We start from the raw sequence: 25,028 nt of genomic DNA on the forward strand, positions 1-25,028 counted from the left end.
TGCTCTGGAAGACAGTAGTTGAGCATGGAGACTTAAATGTCAAAGGTCTTTCTTCCTTTACTATTCTGCCTAGACCTATTCTCTCTCTGCTTCAACACCAGCTCAGCTATTCCTTTACAATGAATTCTCAAGAAGAGACATGTTATATGGTAACTAGCATTTCTTAGTTCCTACTGGGAAGTCTTTCTCTAAAAAATTAAAGATGGAAATTCTAACAAATAGCTCCATCCTATTTTCAGATATTAGCATCAGCTTAGTAGAATAGGGCACCAATACTACGACCCCGATGGGCAATAGGAACAGTGCCTGTGTGATGGTATGCCCTGTTGTGGGCCTGGCTCCGCCACCTAGCATTGCGCTGATAGGTTTTACACACAGGCATGTTGGAGGTGCCAAAGAACTAAGAAATATAGGTAAAACTCTTCCTTAAAATAGAAAGTTGTAATATCAACCAGGTCTTGGCCAACCTCATCCTCTACCACATCATGTTTTCACAGCTGAACGGGGAAGCATGGAAGTCACGCAACCTGGATTTCCCCAGGCAAGTCATTTTACCTCTACCACTCTCCTCCTCTGCAAAATGGTAATACATTCACCTGCCAGGCCTCCCCCTCATGGTGACTGAGGACACTGAGATGCTGTGAAAATGCCTTGGAACCTGTGAAATACTGTGTGTTAAGGTACGTAATAGAATGTACTTACTGCGTGTGAACTGGGTCTTAATCACTGCCTACTAGAGTGCCCAGGCAGGTTGCACTAGAATGAAAAACCATGTGTTACAAGTATACACTGGTCCTTTTCACTAGCTTCCTCAGAGATGGCCTCAGAATGCATTACCTAGAAAGTGTTGGCATTCGACTGTACCAATGGCGAGAATTAATTCTTTCCAAGGTTGCCCTATACAAATTTAGGCTGTTGATACCTTTGTACAGCAGAATCCAGAATTCAAGATATAGCATGCTAAAGTTAAAACAAACAAGGTTCAAGGTGGTTGTAAAGGAAATAAAATGAAAGTCAGAGGCATCATCTGTAACAAAATTAAGTCACAGTTCCTCAAGTGGTCGCCTTTTTCCTGAGATAGTCCTCCCTGTAAAGTGCTTCACAGAAGTTAGTCTTGCTGAAGGTGGAAAGGACATGTCAGTTGGCGACTAAGCTGAGCTCACTTTCAGTACTAGGATTGGAGCGTGAAGGTCTCCTAGGAGCGGCCAGATAGCTTTGGTGGAGAAGCCCCTTCATCCTGAGAGAGGCTTGCTACTTCTTGGGTGTGAGGCCACAATGTGGAGAACAGCTTAACATAGCCATCCAGCCCGGGGATTTTCAATTCTTCCTGTAAGTTGGTTCTGCTCTTCTCCGGTCTAGTAAGTAATTGAACAGAAGAAAAACAATGAGTCGTGGAGCCATATATCTACTGGTGCTTTAGGGCTTTTCTCTGCCTATCTACAAAAAGTTTACAGGCAGTACATTGATACAGGCAAGAATTGAATGTAACTTTAATTAGAATTTGAAACAGACTGATTAGCCAAGAGCACCTGGATTCCGGTGTTCCTGTCAGATGACTTTATTACAAAAGTTACAGGTGATGATATGGAGGGAGTCAGGTCAATGGAATCAGGTAACAAGATGGCTGTCCACTGGGGCCACGAGTGTGTTGCTAACCTCCACTCTTCTTCCTACTTTGCTTTGCTTTCCGAGGTTTAAGGATGGTGTAGTTCACATACACTGTATACTGATCTGACAGGAAGGGGATGTAGAATGCCCGAAACAGCTTTGAAGACCTGAAAAATAGGAGGAAAAGGACAGAATTTCATTAATGAGGAACATAGCTCCTAAAGAAGCAGCAAAAGAAAAAAAGCTTATATAGGTACCAGATCAGGATAAAAGATCTGAATCAAGACCAAGTATCTGGTATAGCAATCAATTAAACAATAAACAAATGTCTCCCTAATAAGTCACAGAACATCCTTCAAAATAGTGCCAGGTCTTTATTTTACTTTAGAATGCACCAAAGAAAAGCACCAAGTCACTGAGCCCCTGCTACTGAAATGGATTCTTTGGGGGGCAGGTTGACAGAGGATCTTGCTATGTGGCCCAGGCTGGCCAAGAACTCACTTTATGATGCAGGTAGCCCTTGAACTTAGCTCTTTTACCTTTACCTTCTGAATGCTGTGGTTACAGGGAGGTCTCTCACAAAGCTTGAAATGAACCCTTAACACCCAAAAGATTTCTGCAAATAAAAAATCTGCAGAAATTCCAAATATATAAATGATCCTGACTTCAGCCCTAAATCTTCCTGAAGAGGAAAAAAAAAATTATGTCTTGGATGCTTGTGCACAGTGTTCCAGTAATGCCTAAGTCAGAGAGCGAACGCAGATAAACAATTCATGTTGTAATAGCACAACCCTGCAAAATCCTATGTACTTATTACTGAACTATCAGAACAAGGAAAAACTGAGTTTCTTGTGGGTTTCTGAAGAGTGTCATAAGTGCTTTTACACTTTTTAAACAGATCCTAAATACGTAAGGGCTGGTATATTTAAAGTGCTTTTTTTTTTCTTTTGGTCAGAAATGGGGCTTGAACTCTGGGCTTGGGCGCTGTCCCTCAGCTCTTCAGCTCAAGGCTAATGCTCTACTACTTGAGCCACAGCACCACTTTTTCTGCTCATGTGGTGCTGAGGAATCAAACCCAGGGCCTCATGCATGCGAGGCAAGCATTCTACCATTGAGCCACCTTCCCATCCCCAAAAGTGCTTTCGTTTTTAACTATATTTACTCCATTTAAGAACTCCTAGGAGGAAGGAGACATTACTCACTCAGGTTTCCACAGTGAGCCTATGATAAGAGTTTCATTCAAATCTGTTCTAGCACACGCAAAGTCAGCCAGCTTACAGGATTTATCATTTCCTAGAAAAAGTCGTGGCGAAAGCTACAAATTCTATATGAAATATTACTTCCTGACAACGATTTGAGTCTGGAAGTGAAAAGCTGGCACAGTTCCTGCCACCTAGACAAGACAGCTGAGAGGTGTTCCACCACCAATCCTTTTCCAGATTCTAAACTTGTAAATGTCATGTCAACGTGGCATTTGGACTGGCAGCCTACCTCTGAGCTTGGCAGATTCCCACAATGCCTGCACACAATGATATCGTGCTTGGCAAACACAACTCTTGGAGATGCTTCCCAACTGGGATTCTGGCAGTGCCCTGTGCTCCCCAGAGATGCACTTCGCTTTACCAGCTAACAGCTTGAGGGCTCTGACAGAGAAGAGGCTTAGGGAAGAGACACAGGAATAAAGGCTGGGCTCTTGCAAACAGAATGAACCTAGCTCAGGCCAAAAGAACTGTTCAGTCTTTTGTTCAGGATGTACAGATGAGGTACTGGGATAGAAAGATGGAAACTGGAGCAAACTCCTGCAAGCGCAAGTGCCATTTCCACTTCAAGATACTCCCCAATAAAAGCTTCATTCTTATAGGTACTAGAACAATGCTCAGACCAGCCTTTAATTTAATACCAGGGTCCATGGACTCAACTGCAATTTTTCACTTTCTTTCTAGAGCAATTCCTTTCAATTTCTTTCTAGAGAAATGCAAGTATTTGCAGTATATATAATGGAGGATTCACGTCAAGATTACAGAAACTTCCTACAATCAGTAAGAAGACATAACTCAATAGGAAAAAAAATTGACCAAGGACATGAACAGAGAAGAGGAACACAAGGGATAATAAACATATGAAATAGTGTTCGATCTTACCAGCAATCATAGAAAGGCAAAGCTAGACACAAAGTTTTCAGTGATCAGTTGAAAGTTTAGAAAATAAGTTGTGGGGCTGGGAAGGTGGTTCAGTGGTAGAGTACTTGCCTTGCACCACATAAGCAGAAAAAGCCGGAAGTGGTGCTGTGACTCAAGTGGTAGAGTGCTAGTCTTGAGCTGAAGAGTTGAGGGACAGTGCCCAGGCCCAGAGTTCGGGCCTCATGACCTATAAAAAAAAAGTCTTGCCAGGCACAGGTGGCTCACACCTGTAATCCTACTCAGGAGACTGGATGAGGATCACAATTCAAAGCCAGCCCAGGCAGGAAAGTCTGACACTCATCTCCAACTAGCCACCAGAAAAGCAGAAATGATGCTGTGGTCCAAAGTAGTAGAGTACCAGCCTTGAGCAATAGTTCAGGGACAGCAACAAGGCTGAGAGTTCAAGTCCTATGTATCTGTTAGTTAACTTTTGTTTGTCCTTCTACCCTCTATGCCTAGATTTCAAGGACTGAGCCTGTTTTATTTACCAATATGTGGTTGGCCTTAGAGAGTTGGAAAAACTCACTGGAAAGAGAGACAAGTAGATAAAGAGAGTGAGGGAAGGATATTACATAAATGAGTTTAATTCAGTTCAACAAGTCACTGGGCTATTTAAGCAATGGGTTAATTAAGTAAACATCAAGAATGCAAAGATAAACACAAACAGCTCCTACTCCCAAGGAGACATTCAAAGTCCAAGACTTTGTGGTCTGGGATAGTATGTCTTACAGAACACAAACCTGTATCTAACTTCAAACTTAGGCCAAGAAGCACCCTGATTCTGCCAGGCTCCCTCAGTGGAAAACCAGCCCATTTGGAATTGGAAATACTGTGTTCCGGAAACCAGGAGGCCTTTTTAGGTACTCCTGAACACAAACCTGTGCAAAAGACTGGGATTACATAAAAGCAGAAGCTGAGAAGACAGTCTCTCCTCCAAGTCCAGCCTGGAGAAGCTCTCAGTAAGGAGGTGGCCTCCTATTCTCCTGCAGGCCTAGGGTGTGTCCCATCTCCACTGCAGACCTCTTCCAAAAGCAGCTGCTGTCAAAGCATGCTATACTCACTCTCCCCTCCCAGCTGGAATGGGAAGATGGTGTCACTTTCTTTCACTGAAACAACAGGGCAGGGCAGGGAATGTGATCAGTGGTAGAGGGCTTGCCTTGCATGCATGAAGTCCTGAAGTTGGAATGATTGCACCTTTTATTAAGATTTTTTTAAACCAACAATAGCTTTAATGTTAAGCATGACTGGGCATTGTTAATTTGTTATATCATATTGTTGCTCAAGAACCAAAAGAAATCAAATTGGTTATCTGTCCTTAAGAAAGAAAAAAAGCAGTTGAGGATTAGAATACTATGAGTATTCCAATCATCACATTCATAAAAATCAAAATAAAACACAGCTAGAACAAAACTAATGCCTACCAAAACTCATATCACAATGTCTGCAACAAAGTAGAATGCCAAAGAATGACCCAAAGGAGCTTAGGGGAACTCAGAGAGACATAAATATGTGCCTCTCTCATAGAAAAAGACCTTCCCTCCCAGTGACAAGCCCATTCAAGTGATTCAAGGATGAAACAGACCTGGACAAAGCAACTGCCTGAGCAGCATAATTAACTGACAGCTCAGAATGTTTTCTAATTCAATTACCAGTCCTATTTACCAGGGCTCAGGAGCATTCTGCTGTGGAGATTTAAATCTGCACTTGCTGATTGCTGACGTCAATGGAAGACTGGCTGCCAGTCCCTGCTGCCACCAGTTCAATAGGCGTAAATGGAAATGCTGGGTCAATTTGTTTAGTACTCCAGTTTCTCTTATCCATATATTCATCTATCCATCCATCCACTCATCCAGCCAGCCACTGATCCATACAAACATCAATATCCCTGTAAACCTATACTCTAAGCCTCCTGCCAGTTCTCTTTCAGCTGGGCTTTGACCTAGCTTTTTCTCCCTTTCTCCTGCAGATGGGCTTTTCATGGCTACTTTCAGCTCTAAAGAGACTTTACTACAGAGGTTCCTCAGAAGAGAAAGAACATATGAGTGGACTGTTGTATGTTCCATTCCTTTAGGCCACCAGCACCCTGAAGACAGAACTTCTCAAACATATTAGTTCTTTTTTTTTTTTTTTTTTCGGTCATGGGGCTTGAACTCTGGGCCTGGGCGCTGTCCCTCAGCTCTCCAGCTCAAGGCGAGTGCTCTACCACTTGAGCTACAGCGCCACTTCCGGTTTTCTGGTGGTTTATTGGAGATAGGAGTCTCACGGTCTTTCCTGCCCGGGCTGGCTTTGAACCGCGATCCTCAGATCTCAGCCTCCTGAGTAGCTAGGATTACAGGCGTGAGCCACCAGCGCCCGGCTTCAAACATATTAGTTCTTAAGCCACTAGGTGGGGCAGAGCAAAGGTGGTACCTGTACCATGTATGTGAAGGGGAGTGGGGGCCACAGTAGTCCATGGAATGTTGGTGTAGGAGGGAGCAAAGATATCACCGTAGCAAAGATATCACCGTAAGAGGGCAGGTAACCTCTCCAGGTTTCTGTTTATACAGACGTTGCTAAGTTATCATTATTTAGCACTATCCAAGTGACCAGCGTGATACTTTATTTTCAGTAGTCACATACAACAGAGCCTTGCCATTCAAGGAATATATCCACAACTTTTTTCAGCGTAACCTCGGTGATACATTATGTGTAACAATTGGAAGTTTATAGAGATTGGAATTAGCAGTGAAATACTGGGATTCACAGTGAATCATCTGATCTGTGGTCCTAGCCAACAGCTGGCATACCATCAAAACCCCTGACCAGTGACCTTTAGCCAATATTCAGATTGAGGGAATTGAGGAAGCAGCACTAGTATTAGGCAACTGGCTATTTTCTGACCTCCAATCCCAGCCTGGCTTCTGGGGAAATGCTCCTCACCAGTCCCTTCCTCAAATGACTGGTAGAACCTGCTCCCTTTACCATTGTGGTGGACAAGAGGTCTCTGCCCCTGCCCTGTGGACTTTCACTTAGGCTAGTCCTACGAGACCAACAGAAGCAGTGGTGGAGGCTATGCCACACTGACAGGCAAGCTTCAGAAAGTGCCATTATAATCATGAGTAAGCTTTAATTAATGATCATTGTTTTACCAAATAAAGCTACTACAGACTAATGAGGAAATCCTTCTGACCATCTATTTTATTATTATTAGTTTTTTTTTTACTGCAACATAAATCTGGGCTTAGGAATATGAAATACACCAAATGACTCCATAGTGTGCTAGGCGTAAACAATTACTATTAAGGGCTGGGAATGTGACTTAGTTGTCAAGTGCTTGCCTAGCACGCAGGAGGCCCTGGGTTTGATTCCTCAGTACCACATAAACAACAACAAAAAAGGGGCTGGGAAGGTGGCTCAGTGGTAGAGCGCTTGCCTTGCATGCATGAGGCCCTGGGTTCGATTCCTCAGCACCACATAAGCAAAAAAGAAAAAAGCTGAGCTGAAGAGCTGAGGGACAGCACCCAGGTGCAGAGTTCAGGCCCACGACTGGACCCCCCCCAAAAAAAAAGTAGACTTGGAGCTCCAAAAGTCAAAAGGGGTTTTGTCTATTCTTCAATTATGAAGCAGCTGAATAATGCACTCAAAGTACCTCTTGCAGGGAAAGTCTCAGGAAAGTATCTCAAGAAGAAAACAAAAAACTAAAACCTGGGACTGGGAAGGTGGTTCAGTGATAGAGCGCTTGCCTTGCATGCCTGAGGCCCTGGGTTCGATTCCTCAGCACCACATAAGCAAAAGGAAAAAAGCCAGAAGTGGCACTGTGGCTCAAGTGGTAGAGTGCTAGCCTTGAGCTGAAGAGCTGAGGGACAGCGCCCAGGCCCAGAGTTCAGGCCCCACGACCGGACCCCAAAACAACAACAACAACAACAACAAAACACTAAAACCTGACAGAGACCGAAACAAAAACTACAAATGAATAACAGGTGATTTTTTTTTTAAAAATACAAAAATAGAGGCTAGATATAGTGGCACATACCTATAAAGTCAGCTACTTGGGAGGCAGAGGTAGAAGGAACTTGGGTTCATGGCTAGCTTAAGCTACGTAGCAAAATCCTGTCGAAAGAAAGAAAGAAAGAGAAAAAAAAGAACACCTATGCCCGGTGATAACCTACAATCTGCAGCTACTCAGGAGGTAGAGACCAGGAGGGTCACAATTCAAGGTCAGCCTAGGTAAAAAGTTAGCAAGATGCCATTTCTAAAAGTAAGCTAGGTGTGCTAGTGCTTGCCTATGGTCTCAGTTATGTGAGAGGTACAGGCAGGACAGCTTTTGGAGGCAAGCCTCAGGCAAAGATGTAAGACCCTATGCAAAACAATAAATCAAGCCGGGCATCGATGGCTCCTGCTGGTAATCCTAGCTACTCAGGAGGCTGATATCTGACGATCGAGGTTCAAAGCCACCTCGGGGCAGGAAAGTCCATGAGATTCTTATCTCCAATAAACCACCAGAAAACTGGAAGTGACGCAGTGGCTCAAGCAGTAGAGTGCTCACCTTGAGCTGAAGAGTGCAGGGGCAGTGCCCAAGCCCAGAATTCAAGCCCCACAATCAACATGAAAGAAAGAAAAGAAAGAAAGAAAAAAAGAAAGAAAGAAAGAGAAAGAAAGAGAAAGAGGGAGAGAAAGAAAGAGAGAGAAAGAGAGGGAGGGGGGAGGGAGGGAGGGAGGGAGGAAGGAAGGAAGGAAGGAAGGAAGGAAGGCAGGCAGGCAGGCAGGCAGGCAGGCAGGCAGGCAGGCAGGCAGGCAGGCAAGGCAGGCAAGGAAGGCAAGGAAGGCAAGGAAGGCAGGAAGGACAGGCAGACTAGGGACATAGTTCATGTAGTAGACAGAGCACCTGCCTAGCAAGTTTGATAACCTGAGTTCAAACTCCATTACCACCCAAAAAAGAAGTACAAAAGAAACTCTGATTTCTTGGAGTTCTTTCTTGGCCCTATTTGAGGGAGTAGGCAGATCACCGGGACTATATGCTGGGAAAAGAGCATGCCAGCTACTACTCAGGAGGAAGAACCAACTCCACCAAAAGAGCACGTCATACCACGGGCCCACAACCAAGCTGTGCCACAGGTCTAAGAGGCTGAGAGGGAAGCAGCCTGCTGGACTCCTTTAGGCACCATCTGTCTAAAAAATAAATAAACAAGATCTTGGAAAGGAAAAATTACTTAACTCAGGAGACTAGCCTTAAGAGAGCTGAAGTACTTTTAAAACATGTTCATAAATTCTCATTGCTTTTGCCATAAATAGGGAAACTAACTCTTCTCCTTTTGAACATGGGCTAGTCTACAAAATTGTTTCTATCCAACACAATATGAGACGTAAGTGATCCTATATGCATCCCAAAGTTCACTCATAAGAAGACTGGAGGGGCTGGGAAGGTGGCTCAGTGGTAGAGTCTTGGCTTGCATGCATGAGGTCCTGGGTTTGATTCCTCAGCACCACATAAGCAGAAAAAGCTGGAGGTAGCACTGTGGCTCAAGTAGTAGAGCACTAGCCTTGAGCTGAAGAGCTGAAGAGCTGAGGGACAGCGCCCAGGGCTCAGACTTCAGGCCCCACGACCGACACAAAAAAAAGAAGACTGGATTGCTTTTGCGATGCTTCCTTTTGGGAGTCAGCTACCATGCTGTATACAGGCCCAGATCACATGGATAAGGTTACCTATTCTGGCCACCAGCCAGCTTCCATTGCTAGAATGTCTCCAGCCTCATCCATCATTTCTCAGCTGTGCATAAGCAAGCCTGAGTCAGAAATGACTAGTTGAGCCTAGTCAGCACCTAGAACCACAAGGGAAAACAGTAATACTGTGTATCACTACTTTGAGTGCCTGCTACACCACAATAACTAGAATATAAATTTCCAATTCATTTATCCTGTATAGCTATTACTCAAAACAAACAAAAAGCAAACCAATAGACTGAGCTAGAGGCTGCGGGGAAACGATGAGTCTCATCAAACAGTCTACCCTACCACACAGGACACAAATGGACACAGACACATGGGGTGCCACGGACTCTGGGCCTGACAGCTACTGGGTTCACCTCTTAGCGGTTAAAAGGAAAGGCATGGGCTTAATACATTCTCCAGAGCCGCCACAGCTCCTTGGCCTCTGTGAATCTTCTGCTGGACCCAGAATGAACGAAGCGGCATAGCTCATCATCAGTCCCCACCTGACCATGCTGAGAGGCCCTCTGAGAGGAAAAGGCCCCTCTCCTGTACACTAGCAGAAAGGTTGGACTCCTAGCTTTTCTTGCATCTGTTCTTCACCTATAATTATAAACACGTAGGGCTTTGGAATCTTTTCCTATCTAAATTCTCAAGCCTCTCATCAAACAAGCCTGAAATTCATTTGGAGGCTAATATGCTCCAAAATATGGAAGAATAAAATCTCACAATCCAGGAACTACAAATGAAAGCAAAGCACATAAGCCAAAAGGAAGCTATAATGAAGGAGGAAGCAGTGGGTGGAAAGTAGCTGCACCAACAGACTCCGTGGCCCAGGAGGACAAGTCTGACATCCTGGAGAGCCACTTCCCACCAGGCGCCCACAGCCCAATGCTCACCACATTCAGAAAGCAAGCCACCACCAAGCTGGCAATTGACGGTACCACTCTCCCATTGCTTCTCCCCAGGAATCTCAGAGTAGGCATTATATCCACCCACTTTTCAGGCTATTTTATACAAGTAGCAATTATGTCATGATTCTAAAAAAGAAAAAAAAAAACCCTCTCTCATTTTTATAAAGTATGTGGCATGAGATGGCCAGAGTGACAATGTTCTTAGTTGGTGATATTGTCAACTAGTTTAGACTCCACATCCAGGGAGCCTGTAATCCTTTGTAAAATCAGCCAGCTACAAACATGGTAAACTCAAAGAGAGGAAGCTGGGGCTCTGGGACCAGAGCTAGAAATTGGTTGTGATCTTATTCTTGGATTCTCCCTCAAACCAATAGAGTTGGCTAAGTGTCTCTAAGCCCCTGATTAAACAGAGAAGCAGTAGATTCTGGATCTTGCTCTCCAGTCACACTACATTTCTCTAGCTCTTTTTGCCTTTTAGTATCTTCAATTATTTCACATTTTCTCTCACCTCAAATCTCCAACACTTCATCTCTTACTCTTTCTTCTCAACCTATAACCCTACACTCTATTGGTGAAGCCATCACATCATGTATTGTCAGAGATAAAAATTAAAACAAGATACCACTCTATACATGTGGACCCATTGCAACAATGAGATGTACAGGTCATTATGTCGAAAATGAACTTTACAACTTTGGGTGGGCGGGGGGGGGGGGCTGGAGGGGATGGGAGATGGGAAGGGATGGGTAAAAAAAGAAAATTAAAAAAAACGTAACTTACTCATGTAAATGTAACCCCTCTGTACAGCATCTTTATAATAAAATAGATTTTTAAAAAAGATACTACTCTACACCTATTTTGCATACATATATACACCTGCATACATAATATGTACCCAAATCCAGAACTTTGACAATCCTAAATGCTTGCAAGAATGTAGAACAACAGACTAATTCACGGCTGGAAAGAATGAAAAATGGTGATCATTCTGAGAGAGAGAATATGGTAGCTTCTTATAAAACTCAACATTTGTCGGGTGCTGGTGGCACACACCTGTAATCCTAGCTACTCAGGAGGCTGAGATCTGAGGATTGCAGTTTGAAGCCAGCCCACACAGGAAAGTCTGTGAGACTATTTTTTTTTTTTTGTCAGTTGTGGGGCTTGAACTCTGGGCCTGGGCGCTGTCCCTCAGCTCTTCAGCTCAAGGCGAGCGCTCTACCACTTGAGCTACAGGGCCACTTCGGTTTTCTAGTGGTTTATTGGAGATAAGAGTTTCACAGACTTTCCTGCCCAGGCTGGCTTTGAACCAAGTTCCTCAAATCTCAGCCTCCTCAGTAGCTAGGATTATAGGCGTGAGCCACCAGCACCTGGCTTTGTGAGACTATTACACCAATAAACTACCCAAAAAAGCCAGAAGTGGTGCTGTGACTCAAGTGATAGAGCACTAGCCTTGAACAAAAGAAGTTCAGTGACAGTGGCCAGGCCCAGATTTCAAGCCCTAGAACCAGGAAAAAAACAAAACTAAACACTCATTCCATATAATCCACAATCACATGGCTTGCTATTTACCCAAAGGAGATGGAAACATGTTCACATGGAAACCTGGACATTTATTTTATACTGGTTGAAAATCTATAACCTGAAAATGTAAAACCCAAAAAGGTCCAAAAGCCAAAATATCTTGAATTTTATCATGGTACCATCAGTGGAAACTTACATGCCATAAAAATTTGTCTCATAAATAGCATTATTTAAAATATTGATAAAATTACCTCAACTTTGTACAACTACTCAAAAATAAAAATATATTTAAAAATTACCTTCAAGCTATATGTATAAAGTATATATGAGAAATAAATGAATTTTGTGTTTAGTGCTTAGCTATCTCCTTATATATAAGCAAGTATTCCAGAATCTAAAATATGAAATACTTCTGGCCCAAAGCATTTGGAAAAGAAATCTTCAAAGTTCATATTTGCAATCTGTTCTCCACTGGATGGTATTCTGAATTGGACCTCTGGAAAGTAAACTTAGCCATGAGGGTAGAGCCTTCAAGAATGGGGTAAGTGGGGCTGGGAAGGTGGCTCAGCGGTAGAGTGCTTGCCTTGCATGCATGAGGCCCTGGGTTTGATTCCTCAGTACCACATAAGCAGAAAAAGCTGGAAGTGGTGCTATGGCTTAAGTGGTATAGTGCTAGCCTTGAGCTGAAGAGCTGAGGGACAGTGCCCAGGCCCAGAGTTCAGGTCCCATGACTGACAGAAAAAAAAAGAATGGGATAAGTGACCTTTCAGAGGCCAATGTGCCAATGCAAGAAGAACCTGCAAATGGAGGGACAAAGGGTAAATAAATGCAACAATGGTATTCGCGGGACACCACGTTGAAAATGAATTTTACAACTTGTGGGTGGGGATAGGAGGGAAAAACTTGGAAAGAACAGGGGAAGTGGTAACAACAACAACAACAAAAAGTACCTGCAGCCTGGAGGAGGAACCTCATTGCAATCTGACTGTTAGCATCTTATCTTGGACTTCCGGCCTCCAGGACCGTGAAAGATAAATGTTGTTTATACTACCCAGTCCATGGTAATTTGTTTTAGTATGAACTAAGACAATTGACAAAACTTGGAAGCAAGTAGATGCCCTTTGATAGTTGAGTGGATAAACAAACTGTGGTATATTTAAACTATGGAATATATGTTAGTCATGTTCATCACTGTGACAGAATACCTAAGCAAAATAACTCAAGCCAGGGAATGTTTATTTTGTGTCATGGTTGCAGAGTTTTAGTCCATCATGGTAGGGAGGCTGAGGCAGAGCATCTATATAATGGCAACTAAGAAGGAGAGAAAAGAGTAAAAAGAGAGAACAGAAAAGGAGAAGGGGGGAGAAAAGGAGAGAGAGAGAGAGAGACAGAGACAGACAGAGACAGAGAGAATATGTCTATGCTAGTGGGTTCTCCTCTTTTTCCATTCTATTCCATCTGGGTCTCTAGCCCATTGGACGGTGCACCCTACATTCAGGTCAGGTCTTATCACTGCAATTAATCCTCTCTAGAAACACCTTCACGGACCCCAAAATGTCACTCACATATTTGGGTTCTCTACAGTAGATCTACCTTTTCACTTGAATGACATCAGAATATACTCTTAGAATGCTCTTAGAACTCTCAGGGAGCTGGACAAAAACAAACTATGCACTGGACCCAAATGAAAAAAAATTTTTAAAAAAGCATAGTGCCTAGGTCCGAAGTTGCACAATTCTAGAGTCCACTTTTAAAGACTGGTCTTAGGAATAAAGCCACATACCTAGAAGCATCAAGGAATGGTCTATAGGCCAGGCTGATCCACTCTTCTTTATTGGATGCATATTTTGGTTCCCGGGGTGTTTCTGTCATGGTATCCAAATCCACCAAATAATGACATTTATTGATGTCAATCTGAAATGAAAAAGAAAACTCTCCATCGGTAACTGTCAAGATCCCTGCATGGTAATAGACATTAATTGCGATTTCAAGAATTTCACAAGGTTTTAAAGGAACAAATATACCAGTCCTCTGACAAGGATACCAGTACTTTCTCCATTCTGATAAGACATCAAGATTTAAGGCTCATGGAGGGCAAACACTTGCTCAAACAAAAAGGCCTGCAAGTTCTGAGTGATCTCATTCTTGTTTGGGTACAGTCCCTCTACTCCCACAGACATTCATGCAGCCCAAAGCTGTGCCCACAACTGACCCCTGCAAAATCTGCCTTCTGCTCACCATTGCCCACTTCCAGCGTATCATCCTTTACTCCAGAGACTGAAAGGGCATGACTACATACAACCTCACTCCACACACTAAAGTCTCTTTCAGATAAACTATACACATAAACACAAAATTATAAACCTCTTGGCAAAAAATATATAGCATCTTCCAGAGCTTAGGGCAGAGGACAAGACCCAACATTAACTATAAAAAAGAAATGCAGCCAGGCGCTGGTGGCTCACCCCTGTCATCTTAGCTACTCAGGAGGCTGAGATCTGAGGATCACGGTTCAAAGTCTGCATGGGCAGAAAAGTCCCTGAGACTCTTATCTCTAATTAACCACCAGAAAACCAGAAGTGGTACTGTGGTTCAAGTGGTAAAACACTAGTCTTGAGCTGAAGAGCTGAAGGACAGCACCTAGGCTAGAGTTCAAGTCCCATGACCAACCAAAAAAGAAAGAAAGAAAGAAAGAGAGAGAGAAAGAGAGAGAGAGGGAAGGAGGGGAAGGGAGGGAGGGAGGGAAAGAAAGGAAGGGAAGAAAGGAAGGAAGGAAGGAAGGAAGGAAGGAGGGAAGGAAGAAAGAAAGGAGGGAAGGAAGAAAGAAAGGAGGGAAGAAAGAAAGAAAAGAAAAAGATAGTCAGATACCGGGGCTCACACCTGTAATCTTAGCTACTTAGGAGGCTGACATCTGAGGATAATGGTTCAAAGCCAGCCCAGATAGGAAAGTCCATGAAACCCTTATCGCTAATAAACTCCCTCAAAACTGGAAGTGGAGATATGGCTCAAGTGTTAGAGCACTACTTTGGCCAAAAGAAGCTCAAGGACAGCAACCAGGCTGTCCTTGAGTTCAAGTCCTTGAACCAGAAGAAAAAAAAAGATAAATTTAACTGGATTAAAAATAAGAATATCTGATCTGAAAGCATGGATGAAGTAGAAGACTGCTTGTCTAGCAAGTATATAGAGTTCAAACCCCAGTACCACCACACACAAAAAAGGACACTTCTAGGGCATGAAAAGATGAGTATAAAAGAAGAGAGGGGACATAGGCCACACGTTTAGCCATCAGGAATTAATGTCTAGAATATATAAAGGACTCTTGCCAATCAATGAGATAAAGATAAACCACTCAATAAAAAATGGCAAATTATTTAAGTACTTCACAAAACCTCTAAACGGCCAAAACAAATGAAATTATTTCAATCTCATTAGCAATTATGAAGCCACATGAAAAATTATAATACCAAATACTGGCCATAATGTGAAGCAACAATTATATATTGATGGTAAGAAATTAAGTTGGTACAAAAATCTTTAGAAAACTATTTGGTAGACTCTACTAAAATTGAACACATGGATTCCTATGATGCAACAATTATAGGAAGTGATTTAATATCTAAACCTACACAGTAAGGTGCCCCATATGAAATCATTAATATTTAATGTTTGATCCACAAACATCAAATAGGCAATTTCCTATGGTTCATCTAAAGTATATCTAATAGAAATGCCTGCAATAAAATACAAGTTCAAGAATATCCTAAGTGATGTTATTGTAGTTGTCCCAGATTGGAAAAAGCAAAACATTCATTATCAGTAAAATAATAAACAGTGGTACATACAATGAAAAACTACATACTAACGAGAGAACTATAGCTATAAATGTAATTATTAAAATACTGAGTGAAAGATTAAGACAAACACACACACACAAATAAATACAACATAATTCAAGCAAAACTAACTTAAATCATTTAAGAGATGCATGTAAAAATGGCATATCAAAAGCCAAAAGCCAAAATATTATTACCATGTAAGTCAGCAGAACCTGCCTCTGAAAGGGGAATGTGAGCATGATCCAAAACAATTCTTGGAAAAGTTTGGGTGCTGGGAATGTTTGATTATCTGACCTTGGGTGGTGGTTTACACTGGCATTTTCTCTATTATAATTATTATTGATTTATTTTATATTTACATTTTGCAAATATTTAGGTTTATAGGTTTTTCATGACTAGAGAGTTTTTTTAAGTGCAATGAGAGCAACTTGCTCATTGCTAGCTTAGAGTAAACTCTGTTCTTTCCCAGATTCCATCTCGCAGCAGTGTTCTCATTCTCTGCAAGCATGATTTGTAAAAAAGATTTCAGTCTCACATCTGTCTCTGCATATGGGCTATTCCTCCAGGGGAGAGAAAGCACACTGAGAATTGACGTCAGACCCAATTCCATTCTGCAGAACTCTCTAAAAATGATGCTCGGCATAAACACTTCAGGAAGTAGCCTTTTTTTGCCTAAACACCCACTTTGTAGCTCCCAAGCACTGTAAGAACATGAAGCAAGTTTTTAAAAGCTTTTATGATGCTTCTATTAAACAGAATGAGCAAAAAAGGAGATTCTTATGCTCTCAAGTGAGCCCTTGGTATTGATCTTTCAATTCTTGATCTCAGCCTGGCCTTTTCTAGACAGGCACAATACCAGTCTCACAGGGAGATTGTGTGTTAGGCACACAGTCTTCTGCAGATGTGGGTGGTTAACTATTAATACCCAATTCTACCATTCATCTTAAGTGTGTACTCATCACAGCTCTGTAAGTAAGTTCCATTTAAAATTTAGATACTAAAGCAAAATTATATTAATTGAGATACTAATACATTAAAATGTAACTTCTATTTCATCCTTTGGGAAGTAACTGCTAAAAATTAAAGTACATATGAACAAAGGCTTCCAGAACACACTGGTTAGGTATAACTCAGGACAAGTTCTTCTTTAGAGGAAAAATAAGGTGATTAGAAAAGGAGTTTTAAGTCAGCAGGTCTTGACAAAGTCTGGATTCTGTCACAAACTAGCTCTTATTTATATCTTGAATACTTCTGTAACTTAAATATGTACCTCAAAAAGCTACAATAAGGGAATTAGAGCTGTGGCTCAAAGCAGTAGAACCCTAGCCTTGAGTGCAACAGCTCAGGGATAGTGCCTAGGCCCTGAATTCAAGTCCCATGACCAATAATCCCCTCCCCCGTGAAAAAAAAAAGGAAGAAAAGAAAAAGAGGAAAAGTTTAGGGGCTGGGAATGGGCCTCAGGGGTAGGGTGATTGCCTAGCATGCATGAAGCCCTGGGTTCGATTCTTTAGTACTACATAAACAGAAAAGGCCTGAAGTGGCACTATGGCTAAAGTGGTAGAGTGCTAGCCTTGAGCAAAAAAAGCTCAGGGACAGTGCCACCCAGGCCCTGAGTTCAAGCCCCAGAACTGGCCAAAAAAAAAAAAAAAAGAATTATATGAGATGAATCATTTAAATAAAACTGCCAAACAGTAAAGGATTATTTATACAAATAGCTGAAATATCAGAAGGAATATCTGACCAGCTGCCATTCAAAGCCAGCCAAGGCAGATAAGTTTGTGAAACTCTTATCTCCAGACAACCATCAAAAACCAGAAGCAGAGCTGTGGATTAAGTGGTAGAGAGCAAGCCTTGAACAAAACAGTCATGTGAAAGCTTGAGGCTCTGAGTGTCTGCAGAGAAACAAAGCAGAGAGGGGAGGAGGGGGGAGAGAAAGAGTGTGTGTGTGTGTGTGTGTGTCTAAGGATTGGCAAGGGATAACCCAAATGAGGAAAAGCTGGATCGCGTGCAACCGAAAAGGTAATACTTTAAAGAGTCGTTGTATGCTAATAATCTCAGCTATACTGGAAGCACAGTTAGGAAGACCATAGCCCAAGGATGGCCCTGAGCAAATAGCACAAGACCCTATCTGAAAAATGACTGAAGCCAAGGGCTGGAGGCCTGGCCCAAGTGCCTTAGCAACCCCAATGGCCCTGACTTCACAACCAAGCATTGCCAAAACAAAACAAAAAAAACCAATTGTTTAAAAAAAAGAGAGACAAAGAAAAAGAAGCAAAAGAGGGCCCTATACTAACTCCCCTGGCGAGGGGAAAGCTGAAGCAACGACGCCAATCACTAATATAGTATCTAGATGTGCAAGGACAGAAAGTCTTCTTGAATTTTCATGCCTTCTTCTTTCTAATAAATCTCAAATCTACCTCAAAGGAAATTAATGACACCAAGATTTCCAACTGAGGAAACAGGGGAAGAGAGAACTATACCAAAGAATTGGTACACTTGAGGAGAAGACAGAAATTATCTTACAGACCAAGGCAAAAAGCAGCATGATGTGTGCAACCAATTGAAAGAAGGCCAACTTGGCTAGAGTGAATACTGAGAGTAAGGAGTTAGCTTCTGGAACATTCTCTGCTGCTACCTCACAAATTTTTACTTATCCTTCAGATTTTACCTAAAAATTATTTCCTTAGGAAAGACTTCACTGACTGCTTAAACTAGGATAGATCCACAGGTAACACATTCTCAGAGCAGCTAGAACTTCTCAAAACATTTCACAGGGGCTGGGAAGGTAGCTCAGTGGTAGAGAGCTTGTCTTGCATGCAAGAAGCCCTGGATGGGTTGGGAAGGTGGCTCAGTGGTAGAGCGCTTGGCTTGCATTCATGAGGCCCTGGGTTCAATTCCTCAGCACCACATAAGCAAAAAGAAAAGAGCCAGAAGTGGAGCTGTGGCTCAAGTGGTAGAGCGCTAGCCTTGAGCTGAAGAGGTGAGGGACAGCGCCCAGGCCCAGAGTTCAGGCCCCACCACCGCCCCCCCCCCAAAAAAAAAAAGAAAAGAAAAAGGTAGAAGATGTAAGAATAGAAGGTATAGCTACAAAAAAGGAGGTAGACACAGGGCACTTCACCATTTTGAAAAGCAGGATGGAGAGCAGACTTTAAACTAAACAGAAAGGCTATGAGGAGGCTGAAGACTGAACCGGAATGGGTTCAACAATTGTATCAAGTAAAATTATCACAACATTCTAGCTGTGTGAGGACAAGGAATGAATTAATAGTCCACTCTCTTATTCTTGGTGATATCCCCTGCTGTCTATCCAGCTGCCAGAGCCAAGCCCTGCAAGTCCTCAAACAGGAAGGATGTGCACTTGCATTCAGGCATCTATCAGCTGGAAATGACAGTGACGCACGTAACTGTAAAAATAGAGATCCCGGCAAGGGCCGACGTGCTGATGTGAAGTTCAGGGAACATCAATCACAGAGTAACTATCTCCACGGAGGCAGATCTGACTGCTCAAATGCCATCAAGATTTTTTGGTAAACAACCATAGTAAAAAGCAAGTCTTGTATGAGTTGAAGAGGAAAATGTGGGCGATCAGTCAAAGTCATTTGTCCTGGCCTTTAAGGCAAAGCAAAGATGAAAGCTGAAAAAAAACCTCTTGGAGGGCTGGGAAGGTGGCTCAGTGGTAGAATGCTTGCCTCACAAGCATGAGGCCCTGGCTTCGATTCCTCAGCACCACAAAAACAGAAAAAAGCTGGAAGTGGTGCTGTGGCTCAAGTGGTAGGGCACTAGCCTCAAGCTGAAGAGCTGAGGGACAGCGCCCAGGTCCAGAGTTCAGCCCCCATGACCAACCAAAAAACAAAAAACAACAAAACTCCTTGGACACTTTGCCCATAGCAAAGGAAAATGTGACACTAAGACTAGCCAACAGCCACAATGGTTGACACATTTCGACATACGATTCTGTAGTTTAATGTTCAATCTTAGGAAGGATATCTTCTTTCCAAGCACAAAATAAAATCTGATTGATAGTATATTCTCTTCTATTTTTGTGAATAACTACAGCCAGAATGCCCAGGCTTTCCTACACCAAAGCATTTACGAGCTGCATGAGAGCAGTGGTTGGGTCTCCCTGGTATCTGATATCATACCTGGCATACCTTAGGCAACCCAAGTGTTTGGGAGGGCTTGCCTGGTGGCACTAACAGAGAAGCACAACTACTCATGTAGCCTTTTTCTATCAGGGAAGGTCATCCTCTGCCACCTGAGTATGCAGCTTCAGAAAAGAGGAGGGGGAAGAAGGGGAGAGAGGGGGAGGAAAAGAGGGAAGGAACACTTGCCTAGCTAGCCAGATCTCTACTTAGCAAGGGGAGTTTCTTTTCGAGGGGATACATTCAAACCATACACTAATCCAAAGCCCAAACAGGTATCTCTTGCTTTTCTCAGTTCACAGAGAAAATACAGAGATAACTAAACCCAGTTCTGCATCTTACAGAACCTCCTGCATCTAAAGAATATTTCTGCTTACCTACAGCTCTATTTTGGCCATAATATGTTAATATAAAAATTCAAGTTCAGTGGCATATTGTTTGTTTTATATACTTGAGGCCCTGGTTCAATCCCCAGAATTAAAAAATAAAGAAAACAGAAAAAACATATTCTATTGCATGTGACACCCATGGTAGCTCACACTTCTAATTCCAGGTAATCTAGAGACAAAGATAGGAAAGAATGAATTCTTGGGAGACCTTGGGTAAGAGGATTGCAGTCTGAGGCTGGCCCTAGGCAGAAAATATGAGGCCTTACATGAAAACTTACATTAAAACAAAAGCAAAAAGGGCCAGGGCATTGTTCAAGTGGTAGAACACCCCTGAGTTCAAACTCCAGTACTGCCAAAAAAAGGCTATGTCTTTTTTTTAACACTAAACAAACCTGAAGATACATAATTGTCATAAATGGCATTCATTCAGTTCTGTTAATCTGTTCTTGTTGAGAAGCTAAGAGGCACACAAGTGTGGACATGCAGCACTTGGGAGCTGAGGCAGGAGGATCATGAGTTGGAAGCCAGCCTGGGATACACAGTGCACTCCAGACCAATGTGGGATACGTAGCAAGACACTATCTTTAGATGACAGACAACAAAGACATTGGGTTGGGGAATAGCTCAATGGTAGAACATTTGCCTAGTTCAAGGCTAGCCTCAAACAGCTATCCTCCTGATCTCTACCTCCCTAGTAGGATTATAGCATGAACCATTAGTTCCTGGTGTGATCACTGCTACATAGGGAAAAGATTAGAGAATTTTTGTAGGTCTGCATGCCTGAAATGTTCTAAGTTTTCAGAGCTTCAACACTAAGTACTTAATTAATATAAAAGGTATGACTTAAGGGAGATAAGATAGTAGAGGTATCCAGACACACTTCTTGCTTCTCTCTGAGACTGAAACAGAACAAAAGCTGCATGACTGCAGGGAGAGGTGGATGGTGTGGAAAGGCACAGGAGTGACACCGTAAACACTACACAATCAAGTGAGTTCCTGCAATATTCCACTTTAGATTTGTAAAACAAAGCACCCTAACACCAGGCACTCTGCAACATGGCACTACAGAAGGGGCTTTAAGCACGGGAAAGAAGGAAAGCTTCTGTGAGCTCACAGCTGCAGCAGCTGCCTCTATAAAATGAGTCTGAGACCCAAAATCTGCAATTCGTGTAGCATGCAGATGCCGGTAAGGGCTCTGCTCCCCATCGCTTGCTCACTGGGGCTGTGATATGGAATTAACCTTGAGAGGGATCTGAATATGGAGCTATAAGGCTGGTGGAAACTGGAGGCCCTTCAATATTTTTGTTTCCAAATCCCAAAAGCCTCTACACTTCAAAGCTAAGCAGCATCCCGAGTTTGTGTGACCCAGGAAACTGGTGGTGACTCTGCATCCAGATTTACAGACACAGGTCTGTATAGTTGGAAGAACTGAAACAGAGGTCACTTCCACTTGGGAACAGTGGCCTGACCTCTGGGAAAGGAGTCAGCCCAGCCTGTTGAGCACAAGAGGGGACTGGGATAGAGACTGGAATGGCCAGGGCAGACAAAACCACTGCTAATAGCAGCTTGCTTTTGTTTGATTGTCTTCTCCATGCCGAGTCCCAGAGACATTTGGTGGAAATAAAAGCTGCTGCTCAGGCTTATCCCATACAACTCCATGCACTGACAAAGCAACAGGGGACATCCAACAGATGGTCCCTGTCCTCAGCCTGCAAGGCAGCTTGAGGCACCTCCTGCACTCTCGGCATTGCCAGGGCCACAGATGGATCTCACTGGCACATGTGGACATCAGCCCGGCTTTGGTCATTGTCTTAGCTCACAAGTACCTGCCCTGGGCAAGGCAGAACAGGGCTCAGCCTCCTCACACCTCTTTCAGGTTTGACTTGTTACGATGTGAGACAGAAAATGACTCACTGCTCCTCTCTCCCACACAGTGAACTTCAAAACAAGACATCTGGGGGGAAAAGTAAAAAGCACTTCCCTTCTCCCTCTCTCAGCAGACAGAACTATTCACCGGTCTTTTGTTTTGTTATTTGTATTTATTTTGTTCTCCCTCATTATTTCCCTCACTTTTCTATTTTGCTGCTTCTCTCTCTCTCTCTCTCTCTCTGTCTCTCCTGACCTCACTTCCTTACCACTGCTATTAATATTCCTATCTTCATTACTTTATCATTTACCTTCTTTCTTTTCAGTCCTTATTATGGATGTAGGTGTTGTTTCCAAAGGTTTTTATGCTATTTAACTATCTGCTTTGCCTTTGTGTTCTTGTTACTGCAGTCTACTTTCTTTTTACCTCACAGAGTGCTAATGGGGATTGAAACCTCAAGAAAAGTCTGCTCAAAAAGAAAAAACATATAAAATTGGAAGAGATATCTACCCGTACATACGTAATCATAAAAAAGAACAAGAACTATGAAAAGCAAGGCAACATGACTCCAAAAATTCACAACTCTTCAATAACCATATCCAAAGATAGTGAAATGGTTAAAATCATAAAGTACTCAAATGTTTGATTCCAAAAATAACAATTAATCTCAAAAGAATATAAAGAAACAGATCATCAAGAAGTCACTTCACACTGGGTACTGCTGGCTCACGTCTGTGATCCTAGCTACTCAGGAAACTGAGATCTGACGAACATGGTTGGTGCAACAAAGTCTGTGAGACTCTTCAAAATCCACTCAGAAAAAGCTGGAAGTGAGTGGCACTCTGGCTGAAGTGGTAGAGCGCTAGCCTTGAGCAGAAAGAGGCTCAGAGACAGCTCCCAGGCACCAGGGTCAGGACTAGAAAAAAAAAAAAGTCAATTCTAAGAGCACTAGAGGCGTACAGCTATAATCTTAGCTACTCAGAAGCCTGAGATTTGAGGATATCAGTTCAACCAGCTCAAACAAAAAAGCCCCTGAAAATTCATCTAGAATTAACCAGAGAAGAAAAAGGAGAAAGGAGGAAGAAGAGGAACAGGAAGAGGAAGAGATGGAAGAGGAGGAAGAGGAAGGAAGGGAAGGAAGAGGAAGGGAAGGAGGGAGAAAGGAAGAGAGGAGGAATGGGAAGGAGGGAGGGAGGAAAGGAGGAAGGGAGGGAGGGAGGGAGGGAAGAGGAGGAGGAAGAGGAGATAGAGGTCAATTTAAGATTTGAAGGAGAAATTCACCAGAAAAAGATCATGAAAAAATTAAAAATAAAAGGCAAATGAATCTTGGAACCAAAAAGCATGGTAGGTAAGATCTTACCACTGAACATCTTCCCAACCTCAGTTCCCAGACTTTGGTTGCCATAAATGACACTCACTGGGGAATTTAGAAGCATCTGTGTGAAATAGACCTAACATAGCTAAAAGACTTTCCATCTTCAGGCAACATATCACACTTGATAGGGAGCCATAATATGCAAGTGTGCCAAACTCAACCCTCTGCCAATTCCTATCAGAAACAAATGATAGAAGAAAGCCAGGCATGATCTCTGTTCTCTGGGAACTTGTAACCTCAAGTTAATCAGAGCTTGAAAAATAGTAGTGTTTGGGGCCTAATTAGCCATTTCCCATCATTAACGGGCTTTAGGGAGACCTTTCTATAAGGAAAGTAAATGAAGGACTATTGGAATATTTTCATGCATACTCTTTAAAAGTCATCTGCTGGTCCAGGAATGGTGGTGCAACCTGTAATCCCAACACTCAGGAAGCTGAGGCAGGAGGCTTCCCAGTGAGAACATTTTAGAATGATGAAGAAGGAAAGGAAGCAACTAAGATTCACAGCCCAGTGATAGACTACTGGACTGCCCCACTAACAGACGGCCTCTAGCATGCTTACTGGACACATAGGGCTTTTGTCCAAACCCAACAACAGGCAAATGGATCTTATTTTATTTATTGTGTTTTGTTTCCTGCAGCACAGTCTTGCACCCCACACTGGTCTCAAATTCACAACTCTCTTGCCTTGGCCTCCCAAGTGCTGGAATTACAGATGGGTGCCACACACTTGGCTTTATTTAAACTTTTATGTAGTTCTTTAACTCCTCTCCTGCCTGGATGAGTTTAACATAGTTGACTTGCCTTTTCTACTGTAGTATGCTTTTGGGGTAAAAAAAAAATTCCCTAGTCCTTATAGATAAAACACATCTATTTCTTTGAAGTAATCCAGATCAAGTTTGCAGAAAGAACAGAAAAGGCATCTTAAATGAAATCACTGAAACAACTTACTGTAGAAGAGACCAGAAGGCTCAGAGACAACAATTAACTATCTCCCAATTTTGAACTTAAAGTTCCTCTTGTGCCCCACTAATAAAACACTGATAAAGCAAACTGGAAGATTTTCCAGGCAGTTTCAAAGGCATTTTTCCCCTCGAATGATAAAAGTAAAAAATAATTGGTTCTCAAAAGCAAGAGAAAAGTATTTTAAGAAGTTTCTGGGTTTTGTTGTTGCTGTTGTTTTCTTTGGTTTTTGCTGGTCCTGGGGCTTGAACTCAGAACCTGGGCTCTGTCCCTGAGCCTCTTTTGCTCACGGCTAGCATTTCCCCACTTGAGCCACAGCACCACGTCTGGCTTTTTCTGAGTAGTTTATTGGACATAAGAGTCTCAGGGGCCGGGCGCTGGTGGCTCACGCCTGTAATCCTAGCTACTCAGGAGGCTGAGATCTGAGGATCACAGTTCAAAGCCAGCCCGGGTAGGAGAGACCGTGAGACTCCTATCTCCAATAAACCACCAGAAAACCAGAAGTGGCGCTGTAGCTCAAGTGGTAGAGCGCTTGCCTTGAGCTGAAGA

At 42.7% G+C, this 25,028-nt stretch overlaps 1 protein-coding gene across 4 annotated transcripts in view; it reads right to left on the reverse strand.

Annotated features, from left to right (window-relative positions):
- Positions 1 to 1,466: 1,466 nt before the first annotated feature.
- Positions 1,467 to 25,028, reverse strand: part of Alg9 (ALG9, alpha-1,2-mannosyltransferase) — a 56,722-nt gene continuing 33,160 nt past the window's right edge. For all 4 annotated transcript variants that reach the window (XM_013009674.1, XM_013009671.1, XM_013009672.1 and 1 more), the window contains 2 exons: positions 13,692 to 13,822; positions 1,467 to 1,775 (listed from right to left, as the gene is read on the reverse strand). In XM_013009674.1, coding sequence (XP_012865128.1) covers positions 1,652 to 1,775; positions 13,692 to 13,822 — 255 coding nt within the window. In that variant the 3' untranslated portion in view covers positions 1,467 to 1,651. The remainder of the gene's footprint in view (positions 1,776 to 13,691; positions 13,823 to 25,028) is intronic.

This window comes from Dipodomys ordii, unplaced genomic scaffold (genome assembly GCF_000151885.1).
Source record: "Dipodomys ordii isolate 6190 unplaced genomic scaffold, Dord_2.0 Scaffold10, whole genome shotgun sequence".
NCBI lineage: Eukaryota > Metazoa > Chordata > Mammalia > Rodentia > Heteromyidae > Dipodomys > Dipodomys ordii.